Here is a 19321-nt window from a genome sequence, read left to right as displayed (position 1 = left end):
ATGTACATTTGGGTCTATTGGGTTTTTTTTTTCTTAAAAAAAAATTTGAATGGAAATGGGATACTTTATGACTTTTTAAGTGGATGATAAATGTGGAACGAAAAATGTCTCACGTATGAAAATAATCTTAGCATGAGTGAAGTTATATTGAGTTACACTTTGTGAATGTATAAGAATGATTGGTCAAGATACTCTCTCTTGCACGCGCAAGCGCATGGGGTGAAAATTAAGGACCTGATTTGTACTAGAAAAGTCTTGATTTGTGTGCAAGTGTACGAGTGCGACCTGAGTGCGTCGGTCGGACTGATCAAGACTTTTGTTATTTTCCTGAATTTTTATTTTTGAAAATTCACTACAAATCTTTCTGGATTGTGACCTCTACCTACCTGACTTTTGGTGCTCCAGCTGAGCAACCTTTGGCCTTTCGAATGGCTAGTCTGTGACTGTCTATATGGAACCTAAGTGTCTATATGTATAGAAGCTGCCTTGAGTTCTTCAAGCACATCTCACACTCACATATTATTTCGACTCTATTCTTTTCCAGGCCTCTTGCTGCCTGGCAACTTTGTTCCTTCTCGTGATAAAGTTTAGATACTTCTTCAGTTCGTCAATGTTGCACCTTCATGCTAGGTTATTGTTTATTGTCCTGTTGTATCGGGGGAAACATTCATCCATCTTGATCATCGAAGCACATACCAGATGTGACAAATCTGTTTTAATGATAATATAATCCGTACAGACATCGACTTCCTTTACTGTTTCAGTTGTACATAATGTATTTTCTCACGACATCGTTCTTTGGTTTCTGTTCGGCTTTGAGTATTTTAAAAGTTTACAATATTTTATTTCTCTTTCAAGATATACGATATTGAATACCAACATTAAAACGTATATGATATACTAATTACATGCTTTCTTTCAAATGTGGCTTCTGAAACGAACGTACAAAGGGAAACTGGTCCTGTTGTCTCTCATGTCACTGTTCTTGTTATACCTCAAGTCGTTTCTCTTGTTTCCCCACATGCTGCTGTAATTGTTGTGTCAGCCGGTCACGGAGAAAAACCAGAGAAATTCACTGGTGTAGACTTCAAGAGGTGGCGGAAAAAAATGCTATTTACTTGACGACGCTGAACCTAGCCAGATTCATATATGAGGATGCTCCTAAACTCAAAGAGGGTGAGAGAGGGAATGTTGAATCAATCTGGATGCGTGGAATCATTCTGATTCCCTATGCTGAAATTATGTACTGAATGGATGAGCCGATTTGCTCTACAATGTGTTTTGCAAAAAGAAAATGACTAAAGAGTTATGAGAATCTCTTGACAAAAATTTCCAATCCGAGGATGCCGGTGCCAAGTGAATTATTGTGCTAAAAAATAATAACATTTTAATTTAAACACATAATAACAAAATCTCTCTTATATATATGATTTAAATTTAAAAGTCTAATTGTAGAAAAATAAAGTATATTTACTAAATTAAATAAACAATTGTTTAAAAATAAAAAATGTACAAAATAAATATTAAATTATAAAAATATATTATATAAACATACAATAAATATTTTTCAGACATACAATATATAAAAAAGTAGGTAATATTTATTAAAAAAATTTTTAAAAAAAAACCCGAACACGACCCAACCAGATCATTTGTTCCCGGGCAGCTATCGGGTCTAACCCGAACCCGAAAACCTCAAACCCAAATATGATTTTTTTCAGGTTGAACCAAGTCGGGTTGGTGGGTCGGATTTGATTTTTACACCCTTAATTCAATAAATGATTGCACATCTTTCTAATACTTAGTTAATAAGGATATATTAATAATAAAAAAAGAAGAAGAAATACCAGTAAATATAGAAATTTGACTATATAACTGGACAACCGAAAAAGGAAAAAAAATCTGTATTTTTGAGAGAAAGGTAATAAATTTTATCACGGTGAACTTATGTTGGTTTTATTTCCATCTTCAGATTTAGTTAAAACCAAGCTATTTATATTATCAAATTTGGGATATAATATATTAAAAATCGTATCGTTGTTTCCAACGTTGGTATTCAAAAAAAAAAGGCAGATAAATCAAAATATATGTAAATTAAGAAAATAAAACATTAACATGTATCTTGGCATGTCGATTTTTTTTATTAATAATTTTCTTTTTTGATGTAAAATTTAGCCCAATTTTGGGTCTCCCCGTGTTCAACCCACGTAGCCTAAATTTGTACGTTGTTGAGGGCACCATAGTCAACGTTTTCTTTTCGTTTTATCAAAGATTATGTGATTGCTGCTTCTTCATTCAAGTCATGGACTTCTCTGAGCATGTGGAATGTCAGCTTGTTGGATATATAAATTTCCAGAAGAAAATACAGTAGTTCATTACAGACAAGTTTCAAAATCAATATTGCTTCCTTTACGCTATTATTAACAGGTAGTTTTTGAAGTTCCCAAGGTTTCCTGGGAAGATGTCGGTGGCCAGATGGAGGTTAAGATGCAATCAATGGAAGCTGTGGAGTGGATATCTATGAAACTCGTTAGGACGGTTCGATCGACGACTATTGTGAAGATATATTCCACGCCCATTTGCGCCGAATGCCATGTAGTTATGATGTTTGCATCAGTGAGCTCTCTCTTCTATCTCAGTTATCTGCCGTGAAGCAGCAATGACTGCTATTGAAGTAGGCAGTACGTACATGGCTTTTAGTTTAGACCGCTCAACATATTACTTTTTTCTTATTCAATAGTCTTTAATAATTGAGAACCGTATCAGCATCAGAAATCACGATGGAGCACTTAAAAGCTGGAATTAACCAAGTGCAGCCATCTGATGTGCAGATATTATATGCAAAATTGCCATTGAGGTTTCACAAAGGTTCTTTCTTCCTTTCACCTCGAGTCTTTTGACTTATTGCTACTGTTATCTTTTCCTTCAGAATCTTTTAGTCTCTTTCAATTGGGACTTTAAAAACGGGAAAAGCATCTCTAGTCCCATGGAAAAGGAATTCTGTGATGAAGTAAAAGTGAATGGCTCCTTTTCGAAACTCGGTCTTATTTACCATGTTGATGAATATATGATTTCTTGTGTGTCTGTGAGTGCTTTTCTTTAATCGGCTCCGATTGCTTCTTCAATCGCAAAGATGTTTCCTACGGCCAGTACATGTAGCATTATCTTCTTCGATGCTGGTTGTGATATTTCTCCTGTAAATTATACAGAAAAGAACATAATATTACGACCATTATATTTCTGGGTACTACTAAATCCGACAAAGAACCATTTTCTTTGGCCAGTCTGGTTCATGTCATTGCCTTGGATCTTGTAGACCTATATGTTCACTTCCTACGTATACCTATTTTCATGTCATTCTTGGACGTTTGTCAACTAAGATAATATAAGAAATGAAATATTCTTTGGGTCGAATTTTTATATATAGCATTTGAGTAGATACATTGCTTGGGTTATTCAGTATGGAACCAGGACTGTATTTTGTGCTAAGCAGAATATCAGTGGGCTAAATTTTCATATTCTTAAATTAGTAGTTTTAATCTCTAAGATTATGCTTGGATTCGTTGATTCAAGAGTATGAATTTCAAATTCATACTCTTATTTGTACGGACAAAATAGAAATTGAGTAGGTCTCTTGTGAGACGGTGTCACGAATCTTTATATGTAAGACGGGTCAACCCTACCAATATTCACAATAAAAATTAATAGTCTTAGCATAAAAAGTAATATTTTTTTATGGATGACTCAAATAAGAGATCATCTCACAAAATACGACCCGTAAGACCGTCTCACACAAGGTTTTGCCATAGAAATTTAAATGATGTTATTCAATTTTAATATTAGTTAGGGTGAATTTCAAATCATTGATGTAATTTGAAATACATCCATTAAATCTTTAATTTTTAACTAAATTAAACCCATCAATTCTGAGATAATAAATAACGAATTTTTGTTTCAAAAGGGCATCGATTTTGATAGTGAAAATTTTAATAAAAATTTGAAGGTACGAGAAATTTGATTTTAATTTAGAAAAATTATGAATATTCTTGACAGTCTTTTTTAACTTGTACGTATGTATGTAGCTGAGATATATTATTTTTACACCAAAACTAATGTGAGATGGTCTCACGAGTCAATTTGTGATACAAATATTCTATTACATTACACATGAAAAATTATTACGTTTTACGTCAGAATCATTACTTTTTATTTATTTTATTTAGTTCGTATAAATTAAGAATATTATTGGAAAAACCATTCACATACACAAAAATCCTATGTTATCATTATTTAAAATACTATTTATGTATTTAATAAAATGAGAATCTTAGGTTAAAAAAATGAAGGAATACTACAACATTAAATTCCTATATATTATTGTGGGAATCAAATATTTAATTTTTAAAAGCTATTTTATATGTTTATATATTATAAAAGGAACTTTACTAAGCATTTTCTTCAAACTTTTCCCACTCGGGAATTTTCAAAGTCCAAACCGACAAACAAAGTACAAATATAATCTTATATACAAATAATAAGTGCCATAAATGCACAACTCTAGCTCAAAGACAGCACATAGGAGCGTGCATTACAATCGCCATATCATTGCTCCAATTTCTAAGACCAACCTCTTTGATTTGCCATTTTTTTTTTATTAAAAAAAACAAATTATAATATTCCTATAGTTGAATTGAATTTATTTCTTTCAACATATATTTCCTAAATTCAGACTCTGTTTAGTAGTAGAATTCAAAATTCTCATCACTCGAAGCAATAATTGACATCCTTAATTTCTACAAAAATATCATTACATTTTGGGTCCCAATTTTATTTTCACGTATCTTTCATGTTTATTTTCATTGATTCTCTAAATTAATGTTGACAAAAACTTGCGTGAGACGGTCTCACAGGTCGTGTTTTGTGAAACAGATCTCTTATTTTGGTCATCCATGAAAAAATATTATTTTTTATGTTAAGAATATTACTTTTTATTGTGAATATCGGTAAGGTTGATATGTCTTACAGATAAAGATTCGTGAGACTGTCTCATAAGAGACCAACTCATTAATGTTCATCCGTTTGCACAAACCTATGAGAAAACAAACTAGTCCCCCGAGTTTCTCCGTAAGACAATACCCTATTATTTTGTTTAAATCGATAATTTTCAAATTCATGAATTTTAAATATATTTTTATTATTTAATCATATTAATATAATATTTCATGTTAAATAAGATTAATTTCAAGTTCACCCAATAATTATATTATTTAAAATTATTTTACTTTGTATTATTAATGCATAAATAAATAATATGAAGATGTAATAATTGATATATTATTTTATTATAAACAATAAAATTACAATCGAAATTTATTGATTTCAAATACATCGTTGGAAGTACAATTTAATGATATATTTAACGATAAACATTTTTCCGTGATAAAAATCTACCCTTGAATAAACACATGAAGCATCTCTTTAGATTACATATAATATAGATATACAAGAATCCCGGAAAATATAATGTATATATAGATATACAAAATTGTGTGGAAAACGAAAACCAGAGTACCCTTTCCCCACACATAAAAAATCAGAAGAAAAGCATCTGCAACAGTAACATTAACAAAAGGTCGAAACAAGAAGACCAGATCCACCTCGATCACCCCTCCCCCTCTACTCTTCTTTCACAAATGAATATCTGCAGAATTCAAAGGTGAAAAATGAAGCCCCCCCATTTTTTCTACCTTTTTTTTTGTTATATTATATTGCTATCGTAATAATTTGATCTATGCTCGAGATTTCACCACCCTTAAAAGTTGAAACCGACTCTTCTTTTTTATCTGTATCTTTGTCAAGCACTCTCTTATAAAGGAAGTTAACTTTTTTTTTTTGTTATTTTCCTTGTGATTTTTGGTTATCGTTTTCTTGGTTTTAAGGGTTCTTGATCTTGAATTTCTGAAGAACAAGGGGTTTTGTTTTTGTTTTTGTTTTTTCATGATGTGAATTTTTGTACTGAAGTTTTTTTTCCTTTTCAAGAAAAGATTTGTGTGGAAGTGAATCCAAGAACTGAGGCACAAGAGGAGAGGAATGAGGGAAGAAGAATCCAATTGGTTTTCGAAATGGGAAGATGAATTGCCCTCGCCCGAGGAATTGATGCCCTTGAACCAATCCCTTATTACTCCTGATCTAGCGCTAGCTTTCAACATTTCGAGCCCACATCAAAACCTCAACAACCACCACACACCGGTTCCTCCTCCGCCGCAGTCAACTGCCCATTCCTCAGCTGAATTTGACTCGCCGGAGTTGAGTGGCGCCGCAGGCGGATCAGGTGGGGCTGCCGGGTCTGACGAACCCGCGAGAACCCTCAAGCGGCCGCGCCTCGTTTGGACTCCACAACTGCACAAGAGATTTGTTGATGCGGTTGCACATTTAGGGATCAAGAACGCTGTTCCAAAGACTATAATGCAGCTCATGAGTGTTGATGGTTTAACTAGAGAGAATGTAGCGAGCCATTTGCAGAAGTATAGACTATATCTGAAGCGAATGCAAGGTATTTCCAATGGTGGAAATGGCAGCGCCATCGGGAATAATAGTCCGGCGGGATTGTCTGGTTCTGGCATGGATCCGGCCATGGACCACTTATTCGCGAGCTCCCCCGTGCCAGCTCAGTTTTTGAACCCCGGCAGGGGGAATCCAGAGCATTTCTTGCCATTTGTACCGGTTGCGGCGCCAATGCAGCACCACCACCCGATGGCGGTGGCGGCGGCAGGTCCAGGGCATCAACAACAGTTCAGGCCATTTGGTCACTCACCGCCAAATGGGCAATTTGATCGTTCATTTTTTAGGCAATCACAGCAGCAGGGTCAGAGAATGGGTGGTTCTGTGGTGCCTCTCACGTATGTGGAAGATTTGGAACCGGCTGGCACCACGAACGGGAGGAAAGTTCTCACGTTGTTTCCAACGGGGTATGATTGAGTTTCAGTAGTTGATGACTTTTCCGAGGGGGATTATGCAGTTCATAAGTGATTCAAGGTTCTTGACATTGTGAAAAATCCAGTCTTTTGGGAGACTATTTAGTGTTTCTTTGTCTTTTTAGGTGTTCTGATGGTGTAGATTCGAGTTTATTGGCATTTAATGTTTGTTAAAATGATTTACTATTTCCGTCAATCTTTCTGATTTTCATGTGGACAGCAGTCTCTCCATGAGAACCAGTGCGTGCATAGTGTAAATTCTGTTGCTCCCCCTCCCCCAACCCCGAGTTTCTAATCCATGTATATCATTCTGTTCGAGTTGTTCTTACAAGGGATTCAAGAGACTGGTCCTGTGTTCGAGTCACTTGGATTTTTTATTCTGATCATGAGTTAGAATCACAAGGTTTTTTATTTGGTAAAGCACTATTGTCGGATCAGCTTAAAAAGAAAACAGATATGCCCACAATTTCCCCCACAACAGCAATAATTTACAGACATTCTTTTGAGTATTGTAAAATACAGTTTACCAAAACTATTTAGGCTATTTCGATCATTGGTTCGGTTCTCGCATTTTGATTTTGTTTTATTGTTTCAAAAGAAGCAAGCATACCACACTTTGGCGAACAATTCCTTCGGATCCTTTTGGTTATTTTCACTTCGTGAAAAATTGGTCCATCGATGAATTTAATGATCCATAGGTTTAATAGTCAACTTATTCCACTACATCTTGCTAGTTGACTCCATCTGTGGATATCTCATGTGTGAGTGTTCCATGCACACAATTTGTGCTTGTATAATAATGTTGTTAGTATTGTTTTATTTGGTTCATATCTGATTTTTGGAGGAAAAACGTTGTATCTGAATTAAATAATAAGTGAAGCAACTACCTACTTCACCTTGGTATATTCCTTTTATTAATATCTAGGTGGGTTTTTTGAGGGCCGGAATGGAATATCGTATGTAGCAATCGCACTCTCTGGTCCAATTGCTTTTCAAAGACAAAAAAAAGTCGAAGTTGAATTAGACAATGGCAGAACGGGCCGATCAAAGAAGCATGCTAATAACCTACTGCAGCGGATCTTTGCCGAAATGAACCCTCATAGATATCAGGTGCCTTTAAAATCAAGGTTCTTAGCAAACTCGAGCACTCAAGAAATGGTAGGACAGAAATCGTGTACTGATTGCCGATATGCAAATGCACCCTCATAGATATCAGGTGCCTTTAAAATCAAGGTTCTTAGCAAACTCGAACACTCAAGAAATTGGTAGGACAGAAATCGTGTGCTGATTACCGATATGCAAATGCTGGGAACCGCTTCTTGGCTTCAGGGATTTAATGAGATTGCCCATGCGGCCGTCTCGGCGGAAGAAAATGGACCTGCAACGGGTGAAGGCGGGGGGTTTTTTTATCAGCACGATTCTTGGAAGAATTGTTTATTCTATCCAAGCAAATCCCATCACCTAAGCACTCGCAGGATTCTTTGAGAAGGGCTCGTGTGCAATTATGGTGTATCTAACAATACATGGACAGGGTAGGGTGGTTCTTAAAAAATATATAACATACATTTTTCTGAAAATTATGAAGTTTTGCCATCAAATAACAAGAACTAAATTTCCCTAATTAAAATCCTGATTCGCTGACAAATAAATGAAAAAAAGAACTCAGGAATTTAAAATTGTGGAATAAATATTCACTTATCCATGAACTCAGAATTATATTAATTAATTTCCTAAAAAATTTGATTAATTAATTTCTTTGCTGCCAGCCAACCCACGGAAATCTCTGGGAGTCCGAGCAATTTCACTATTATTAAGGTTTGTGCCTTATTTCTCCCATTAGTTTTCTTTAAATCGAATTATGATTTTGAAGTAGTTTTTTTTTTAAAATTTATTGGGAAAATATGTTTACTTCACTATCAGATATAAATATTACTAATATCAGGTGAAGCCTGAAAAGAGCCGGAGTTATCCTCGAACTCGGACAGAGTAAGAGATTCGGGATTATCAGTGGGAGACCAATCCGGGTAAAGAAAATACTCTTATATAAACCATCCCTAAATATGCAATAAAAACTAGGGAAGCTAATTAGACCGGCACTTACTCGTGTAAACCTGGGATCTCAGCCTAGCCCGTGCGTGATGTGTGAGAAGGCTAAGATAATGGATCATGGACTGAGTATATGCCATCACATCATGACCAATGCCTGAGCATCTCGAGAGAGGCATCGGCTTTGGGCCCACAAGTATGGATCCTCTTGCCTAAAAATCATCAATATATCAACCAACGCATGTGAGGGAGTTATGACAAGACTAGAAGCAGTATGAGTTGTCAATCGTAATAGTGTCAGAAAGCAGGGCGTGAGCAACTGTCTGATCATGAGGAGTGGCCGAGAACTGAAAAAAGGTCATCATTATTTTTTCACCTATAAATACTCAGGTTTGATCGATCATTAGACAGATTCCTTAATATTTCACAAACACCCATTATATATTCTTCATACAACACTTTCCTTTGCACGGATACTCGACTGACCTGAGAGTCGGAGTGATATTGTCGAAAATCTATCTGGCACCCCACTAACGTTCTTTGCTTTTCAAGGGTACATATTACGTAGCCTGGGATCCATATTGGCAGGTCACCAGCATTCACAAGAAATGAACATAATCCGACCAGGAAAATTGCCCACGCAGCTCACCTAACTTAATCAGGTACCATCATTGACGTCGTTTGTGGGAAGTCAAGTCTATAGACGTATAAATGGTTTTCACTCGAAAATAATTTCTGAGGGATGAATCCGAATGAAATCGGAGGCAAAGAAACTTACCGAAAAAGTTCTAGTAATGTCCTCGAACAGCTTATGATTGGGACCCAGGCCTAGGATATGGGCCTCCTCGGCAGGAGAAGTTAGGATTTTCACGAGTCACACATCCACCAAGGAAACCCCATCTAAGAAGAGGTTAACTCGAGCTTTTGGGGAGCTGGGTTGGTGCTACTGCACGGTGAATCGGATGGAGGAGGAGGGGGTGAGACCGACCACCCGGGTAGAGTCTTGAGCCACCTCGTCAGTATCACTAAGGAAGACTGTCTCGGGGTCAGCTACAACCTTCATTTTTCGACGAATTAGGGGTTGGGTTCTCGGACTCCCGGGGAGAGAGAGGTTGTCTAGGGTCTTGTTCCTTGACTTGGGTCACAGTAATTCCCTCCCCTGTGACCTATTCAGCTACGACCTTCAATTGGCCTCAATTGTCGATCTATCTTCAGCTTCTCTGGCCTCAGCAGTCGCTTGGTCTTCCTCAGTCTCTTTCTTGGCCAAGGCCTTTTTTTCGGCAGCGGCCTTCCGGGCTTCAACCGCTTGCCTCTCAGCAAAAACTTCTTGCATCTCGGGCTTATATGGAATAAACATGAAAGTGTTGATATCAAAGCATAAAGAATCAAGGGGAAGTAGAAGAAAGAAAGTATAAAAGGAAGAGATATCAGGTTGAGTACCCGAGGCGTCAAACTTGTCAATTACCCTATATATAGGGTCCTCAGCTCGGGCACTCAACCTGTAGGCCACCAGATTTTTTCTCGAAAATCAGCTGAGAAGAAGAAAATTTATGCCCCTCCACGAGCTTCTGGCTCCGAAAATAAGGTTCATGAATCTTATAGTTGCTGGGGAGCTCGGGATGGATTGGCAGCTTGGATTGAAAGCCAATTGGGTAACTGAAAGAAAAATGGAGGTTAATAAAAAAATATCGTCATTTCTAGCCATTCAAGGAAAATGAAATGTCATCAAGGAATCAAATGTTTACTCGAGCAGTAAGAGAAAGACGTGGTCGCCAAACCGACATACAAAGAATTAATGGAGGGGGGTTAATTAGGAGATTATGCATTTTAAATAGCGCATAGGCCGAGGTCATACAGAAAGAAGTGATAGGAAACCAAAGACTACTACGGACTTGGTCTCAGAAAAAAAAGTATAGAACCCCTCAGGGGGGCGGGCAGCTCGGTCCAAAGGACCAAGAATGAGGATGGAGTAAGAAAAAGGGATAAATCCGAGAACTCGAAGGTCTTCGTTGGCCCTCATATGTAGATTACTTGCCATAATAAAAAATTATGGGGTACCCAGGGCCTCGGTCTTTGTTTTGGAGATAGCGCAGATTTTGCCCTTACACTTCTCCCGGGTACTAGAAGGCCTTGGCATCCTGGTGGACAATTTTGAATTTTTGGGATTTCTTGGAAAGAAAGGCGATGACTGATTTCTTAGAGGTAATAGGGGAGACGGTAGGAGGGGACACAGAGAGGGTAGAGTCGAAGTACAACGTGGTAGAGTCTAGGTCCCAGGAGCCACGAGCGTTGGCACCCAAATTGGAGGAGGTAGAGTTTGACGTGTTTAAAAGGAAAAGAAAACTTACGAGAATGAAGGAGGTCCATCGGGCTTCGATCGTCGGCTCCTCTGTCATCAGGTCACCAACTTCCTTGACCTTCCAGCATTGAGCATGTGTCACAAAGAGAAGCAAAGGACGCCGGAATCACAGGAACATGAGAACAAGAACATGGGAATGCAAAAGTGAGAAATGAGGTAAGACGGTTAGTATTTTTAAACGGGAGAAGAGAGATCATGTCCGTTGATCTCGAAGTAAATGGATGGAAAATATTCACCTCGGAAATTGAGTTAGGTCAACCGAGAAGACGAAAAGTCGGGTTATAAATATGAAGCGACGTCTGTCATATTTCTGTCTTCTCAACTGTTAGGGCTTCTGTCATGTTTCCATCAACCGTAGCCCGTCGTAAATTCAAAAAATAATTGATCCTTCACCCAAGTCCAATCTGACTAATCAAGACAACGAGTAGGGCCCGAGTATTTAAGGAGGAAGTGGTAATGCCCGGAAAGAGCCCGGGTCATGCTCGGACTCAGGCAGAGTAAAAGATCGGGAGTTTGGGGCTACCCGGAGGGGAACGAGTCCGGGTAAAGAAAGTGCTCTAATATAAATCATCTCTAAATATGCAACTACTAGGGAATTTTATTATAACAACACATACTCTTACAAATCTAGGCTCTCGGCCTAGCCGAGGTTGTGTAAGAAGGCTAAGATAATAGATATAGACTCTGTCTGTGCCATCACATCATGACCAGTGCCCGAGCATCTCGAAACAAACATCGACTCTGGGCCCACAAGTATGGTTTGGCATAACTCGAAATCATTAGTATATCAATCAACGTAAGTGGATGCGATGTGACAAGACTAAAAGCAGTATGACTTGTCAGTCGTAACGGTGTCAGAGGACAAAGCAGCAACTATCTGATCATGATGAGTGACCAACACTGAAAACAATATCATCATTGTTTTTTCTCATATAAATACTCAGGTTTGCTTGATTCGCTTAACATTTACACAAGCACTCATTGTATATTCTCTATACAAAACTTTCCTTTGCGCAAATACTTGGTTGACTTGAGCATCAAAGAGCCCTTTTGCCTTGTCACCATCATTCGTAAGAAAGAAACATAATCAGGCCCGATAAATTGCCTACCCAACTCATTCAATTTAGCCAGACATTGTCAACATAATTGATAATCAGGGGAAAAATGTTTTAAAGTAAATAAAAACACAAATAGAGAACTCAAGAAAAAAAAAATTCAGGCCAAAATTTCTTTCCCTTCGCATGCCTTGATGGTATGTATATACGATACAAATATAATGATCATTATTTTAAACAGAAACAAAATCTAAATATCCGACCCCAATGACATTGATAATATAACGATTAGCATAGGAAAAACCAAAACGAAAAGGCAAAATATTAAGAAGGTACTTCTCCTACAAAAATCTTCTCCATCAAATCAATCAAAGATAGTAAAAAGATGGTCTCCCAACACTTTACCTTAAAAATATACCTATTAATCCATTCCCTACCAAATATCAATGATTTTGGGAGTAATCAAAATTCTGTGGAAAGAAGAGAGCCTACAACAAAGGTTGAATAGGGAAAAATTATTACTACAATTACCGAACTACGCAATTCTATGTTTCATTTTAGTTGTAGTTTTAAGAAAAACACAGTCCTGGAAATATAAAATATTGAATGAGGAATTTGATTGATAATTTGTAAACTTGAACTGCCATTACATTGATTTATAACAAACAATAGAAAGAGGATTTCAAATTAGTTGAATTCAAAAAGCATCCAAACAAATGAATGAATTTAGATAGTCGATTTAAAATTCTACGAGGGTGTACTTAGATTGATGAATTCAAAATTATAAATTTCAAATCCATTTGATTGTTTGGATAATTTTTTGTTTGATGAATTTCAAATGCACCTCTTTAGTAGTTTATGTAAATGTAATGATAATTGTATTGGATTTGAAATGCATATAAGATGAATGTCAACAGAAGTCCAATGAAAACTATATTTTTTATTAATGTTATTAATATTTTATTATTTCATTTACTGTAAAATGTTTGTCTTTTTATTTTCCAATGCATGTTTTTATTTTGTGCTGCTATATTTCATGTGTGTGACTATATTTTTTCGTTGTTATTTTATTTTTTGTTCTTTGCCGTTGTTTATTTTTCTTCTACGTTTTGTTTAATTGTCAATAAAAGATCATAAGCTATCCATGTTGTGTTATTTAAATGAAAAGTTCATATACTCATATAACTATATTATGTGAGTTATCATTTTTTATGTGCTTGTTTTGTAGTTATTATGTGATCTGATTTATTCGAACTATGTTATGTCTTATTATTTTTTAAATGTTTACAAGATTTTCTGTGTGTTGCTCTCCTATGTCAGCTATCTTACAGATTTTTTTCTTCTTAAAACTCTTAAATTTTTGTTTTGAAATTTAAATCTCAAAATTCAGAGAAAAACATAATTTTTCTATAATAAGAAACTTGAAATATAATAAATTATATGTTCATGCATTATTCTATCACAAAATATATACAAACAAGTTCAATGTGAAACGAGAAACAAATGTTTTTTTTTTAAAAAATATCCCTAGGAGGCAATCTTCTTGTAATACTGTTTTAGCCGGAAAACATCATAAACGTAACAACTAATATTATACTTGTGTTATATTTTTTTTATTGTCATTATTTTCAATAATATTTTTGACGAAAACAATGTAACATATGAGAAACCCTCTTTTGATCATCAAAATACAAAGATATAAACCAAAAAAACGTTCATTTAAAATATTAGATGACACAAAAAATATGAAACCAGCTATGTTGACATAAAAACTAGGAATGTAAACGAACCAAACCGTTTGTGAACTATTCGAAGCTCGATTCGATAAAAGCTCGTTTGAGCTCGTTTAATAAGGCTCGTTACGATAAACAAACCAAACTCAAGCTTTACAGTATTCGGCTCGTTAGCTCGTGAACATGTTCGTTGGTAAGTTCATTAGTGATCTTTTAGATGAAAAATAATAGTTTTGATATTTATTTTATTGATTTTGCATATTATTCATGAAATATATAAAAAAATATATTAAATTTATTTATTATAATAAATTTACAAATTTTAATAAGAATAATATATTTTTCTTTAAATATATAATTTAATTTTTAATTAATTTAATGAAAATTTAAATGTATAATTCATATTTATTAAGCTTGTTTAGGCTCGATAAAGGCTTGAATAAGCTCGTGAGCCATACATATATTCGTTAAATAAACCTCGAGCTCGGCTCGATTATAAACGAACCAAGCTCAAACATTCAAGGGCTCGACTCGACTCGACTCGATTACATTCCTAATAAAAACTATATCTCACGTCATATTTACTAGTAATAAAAACATAAGTATCCAACCCCAATGACATTGATAATATAACGATTAACATAGGAAAAAGCAAAATGAAAAAGACAAACAAGTAAGAAGGTACTTCTGCTGCAAAAAGTATCTTCATCAAATCAATCAGAACAGTAGATACAAGATTATAACACCAAGTTTGTCTCCCAACTCTTCACCTAAAAAGATACCTATTAATACAGAATTCCCTACTAAATATCAATGATCCAGGGAATAATCAAAACTCAGTGGCTGCTGACAGAAGGGAGCCTACAACAAAGATTAAATAGGGATAAATTATAACTACAATCACCAAACTACGTAATTATATGTTTCATTTCAGTTGTATTTTTAAGAAAAACACAATTCTGGAAATATAGAATATTGAACGACTTTCATCAAGCACAAATGTAAGTTATATCTTATAAGAAAATCTTCTCGAATGCAAAACGTCAATTAAAATGATATGGAAGTACATAAAAGTAAGGAGAGAAGAGAGAAAATAATATCAGTATGGAGACTGCATAGCATACTTGAACACCAAAGTCATAAAATAAAAATATATAACGATCTTGAAAAAAAAAGTAAAAACTTGTTAAGGCGCTTGAGTGGTCATGTAAAATTGCGACGGTTCCATGAAAAGAAAGAAAAACTGCAACAAAAATGATTCAAAGTTGTGTTTAGACGACATGATTTGAATTCGAGGGGGATTTGATCGATAATTTGTAATGACCACATTTAACCATAACTTGAATTCCATTACACTGATTTATAAAAAACAATAGAAGAGGGATTTCAATTTCGTTGAATTCAAAAAGAATCCAAACAAATGAATGAATTTAGATAGTCAACTTAAAATTCTTCAAGGGTGCACTTGGATTGAGAGATTCGAAGTTAAGGATTTCAAATTCATTTGATTGATTGAATTATTTTTTGTTTGGTGAATTTCAAATCCATTTCTTGAGTAATTTATGTAGATGTAATGAGATGGGTGTCATTTCAAATTCATTCTTCAAATTGCTCTCCAAATCAAATCATTACATTCAAGCACAACCTAAATTCATATTCTTCAATTTACGCACACCCCTAAATTATTTCAATAATGACCGTTACTGAAATGCAATGAAAAGAGAAGATGGTATTGACCTGAAAGAGGGTGGGTCTCATTTGGTTATACGAATGCGCATACATCATGGTTTGGGTTTGCCATTGCATATATAAAGCATCCCTAGGAGTCTGATTCACCCCGACAGCACAGTAAGGACTCATCACTGGGCTACTGTAGTTAAGAGAAGCCTGAGGTACTGGTATTTGATGAAACTGGGGGAAAACAGAATCATATTGGACAAATGGAGACTGGAATTTCTGCAAATTACAAGGCGCGAAGCCGAAATTTTGAGTGTTGGGAGTGCTTTTAACATATCTGCAACAAATCAGAAAACAGAAAAAACTCAGATTTGTTTTCGTACAAATTGTACACGAAACATTATCAATGTTGATTGATGGGCACTTAGATTGGGAGGCTGGGCTAAAGCACCTACAAAAGTAAGGTTAATCGGTCTTATCCATTTAGCAAGTGCATCCGTATGAGGCCTATATTTTAATACTATAAGGTACCTCCAACATCAGCTTAATAATTCAAATTGCAAAGATTCCGTGATGTGAAATGCAAGGTCTCGTTACCTTTTATAACTGCGATCATAATCAGGGTCAGTGCGATCTTTTTCCCTGTCCCTAAAAATGGCTACTCTTAAGGAACTACCAGTATCCCTGCTGTAGATGCTCTTGTCAACATCCACATCCAGGTTCCTTGAAATCTCGTTCTCATCTAGAGTTAAGTTCTTCACATCAGAAGTAACTTGAGTTAATGCGTCTTCCGACTCAGAACCACCTGAACTATGGAAAATACGAGCCCGTGCTCTGTCATACTCCTCCTTCCTTTCTTCCACGGTTCTTACTGAACTACCTGTATTCCCCTGTTCATTGGCGTCAACTGAGGAACCTCTAGAAGCTCTATGCCTCATAACAATTTTGATTTGATCAGGTTTGTCATTTTCTGCCTCTTTCGCTGGCACATCTGATAAGCATATATGAGGGAACTTGCTGTCTGGCTTCTTTATAACCAAAATTTCACTTCCCTGGCCATCTACTACATTATCCTGAATCATGGTCTGCAAGCCATAATGTTGAGCGACGCGATGAGCCGCAAGACGAAGGTATGAAGTAGGGAAGTGTGGAAAGACAAACATCTGTAGATCAGAATTCTGAAAGAACTTCTGTAGATCGAGTTCCATCAGTAGAACTGGTAAATAGTGACAAAAGGAAATATATCAACTTTATCCAAATAATAAACAGAAAGGAGAAAAATAAATTTCCACGATGTGAATAGAAATTATCCAAATATCTTAAAACAATGTTATCATGTTCAAATCTCACCAGCCAAGTAGATGATTTTCCACACCCCAAGATCGTGACAACAAGAATGTAAAAAACTTCAAAGTTTGGTGGTATACATCAGTGGGTGTTAAAATAATTCCAGACATGATTTACATCATATGTAAGTGTAAAAAACACAGTGAAAAATATCTAAGCGGTTATCTTATAGAGTCAGTAACTCAGTATATAAGGAAAGCAAATCATTATGAGAATGTAAATAAAGTAGTATCTTGCCATAATGTTTTACAGTTGGGCAACTGCCAATTTTAAATATTGTTTCTGACAATCGTTTTCAAACAGTCAAAATATTCTAAGATTTTTGGGAGGAAAAATAGAATAATAGAACCGTTATTGAAAAACATGATTGAATTCCGAGATCTTGGCTGCAGGCCCATGCCCCAAGAGGACCTGTTAATGGTAATCGGATTTATGTCGCCCTGCCTCTATTAGGACGCCGAAGTATGGAAAAAAGCATAGAAATTAAGTATTAACAACAACAACAAACTTAAAAGAGGAAGTGAAGGAATAAAAATGAATTGAACATGGTATGTTTTACTACTGAATATACTGCCTTTATTTAGATGCAAAGAAAACAAAAAATTTAAAATTGATCAAATGAACTATTATCCATCAACATCAAGTTCTGATTCCCTTATATTTATTGACATAGGATAAATTGCTAGGCAATTTTTTCTCAGCTATTTTAAAAAAGTTAACTTTGCATTGTCCTCAACTATTGGCCATAACAGCCTTCAGGTTCTCATCAACTCGGCAACCATCAGGAGAAGAAAGGTCAATCAGTTCTATTATGTCGTCATTTACATGAAGGCCGTACTTGTCTATTTGATATCATCGATCCATAAAGTTATAGCAAACCAAATAGTTACTGAAAGAAAGAACTTTAGAAGGCATATTCAACATAAAGTGTTAATCATAATATTCACAGACAATTCATTCTTTTATATTAATTATAAATGAAAATTGTGCAGACATGTAATCAAGAGTACTTCTAAGAAGTTGCCAATCACAATTGCTGCAAGTACCAATACAAGAAGAACAAAATCGACACCCATCAGAAACTAGCTCCCGCAATTCAGGATACAACCAACAAAATCTGCAAGCAATACAATTTTGTTCAACAGCATGCCGGAAACAACACCATGCATTTCTGTTTCTTTGCCGACGCTCATACCAGTGAAACCTACAGTGGACAGTTCAGTTTCTCCCGACCCAGATCTAAATCAGCCAAGCACCGAAAATTCCCAACTTCCACACAGCCAATAAAACACAAACAAACACCCTAATTCACATAGCCAAAACCCCACTAGATCTAACTCAATAACTTCAAACCTCCAATTTCTCCGGACACAGAGCATAAATCCACCTCGAGCACGACAACATAAACAGATTAACGCACCCAAATACACAAAAAAATTGAACTTTTAACAAACAAAATCACCAAAACGGGAAAACAAACTTACTAGTCAGACGATGACGATGATTCTGAAGAGCTTCAACGAGGAACGGGTCCACCATGGAAACATAGGCCGGCGGTGGCTCCTTCATCTCCTTCTGCTCCGAAACGACAGAATTATCGTTAGCTTCTAGGGAAGTCATATTCATCCTCGAACAAATCCAAAAATTGATTTCTCCTCCGACAGAGGAAAGAAGAGGCGTAATTGGGAGGGAGAAATTTTGCGTTGGGGTTATCTCTCCCACCAATCCAAGAGAAGGAAGGAATCAGCGAAATAAGGAATCGAATTTATATCCGAATTTTGTGAGATTTTTTTATTTTATTTTATTTTACATATACAAATTAGGGAATCCTCGAAATATACAACCCGATGTTTTAATACCCATACCCGATTTCACGGGTCCGAATCCAACCCAAGACTCAAATCAAGTTATTTCTTTAATTACATGAATATGAAATTAGGGATGATTATTGGACCAATCAATCCAGAGTTGGTCCGGTTTAATTTGGTTCAACCCGAAACCGGTTTAGTCGGTTTCGAATCGACAAAACCTGCATAAAATATTGAACCGGATTTTACTTGCACGATGATGAAATCCGATAGAGTTTTAGATTTTTGGGAACAAAAATAAAATTTAATACCGTATAATAAA

General features: G+C 35.7%; 2 protein-coding genes across 3 annotated transcripts; one reads left to right on the top strand and one right to left on the bottom strand.

The window, feature by feature from the left end:
• Nucleotides 1-5508: 5508 nt before the first annotated feature.
• On the top strand, nucleotides 5509-7305 carry LOC142529584 (transcription factor MYBC1-like). 2 transcript variants are annotated; one of them, XM_075635152.1, is made up of 2 exons: nucleotides 5509-5716; nucleotides 6045-7305. In XM_075635152.1, exon 2 carries the CDS (start codon nucleotides 6091-6093, stop codon nucleotides 6976-6978), a length of 888 nt encoding a protein of 295 aa, XP_075491267.1. In that variant the 5' UTR covers nucleotides 5509-5716; nucleotides 6045-6090; the 3' UTR covers nucleotides 6979-7305. The 2 variants fall into 2 exon arrangements, with proteins under 2 accessions (XP_075491267.1, XP_075491268.1); XM_075635153.1 differs by having other exon boundaries at nucleotides 5549-5716; nucleotides 6040-7305.
• Nucleotides 7306-14852: 7547 nt separating this feature from the next.
• On the bottom strand, nucleotides 14853-18947 carry LOC142528749 (uncharacterized). The gene is made up of 4 exons (XM_075633890.1): nucleotides 18676-18947; nucleotides 16442-17060; nucleotides 15905-16181; nucleotides 14853-15028 (listed from the first exon to the last, which is right to left on the bottom strand). Exons 1-4 carry the CDS (start codon nucleotides 18815-18817, stop codon nucleotides 14978-14980), a joined length of 1089 nt encoding a protein of 362 aa, XP_075490005.1. The 5' UTR covers nucleotides 18818-18947; the 3' UTR covers nucleotides 14853-14977.
• Nucleotides 18948-19321: the final 374 nt, after the last annotated feature.

This window comes from Primulina tabacum, chromosome 16 (genome assembly GCF_025594145.1).
Source record: "Primulina tabacum isolate GXHZ01 chromosome 16, ASM2559414v2, whole genome shotgun sequence".
In the NCBI taxonomy this organism is placed as follows: Eukaryota; Viridiplantae; Streptophyta; class Magnoliopsida; order Lamiales; family Gesneriaceae; genus Primulina; species Primulina tabacum.
The sequence above is the reverse complement of the archived record's forward strand: the minus strand, read 5'-3'. Positions and strand labels throughout refer to the sequence as shown.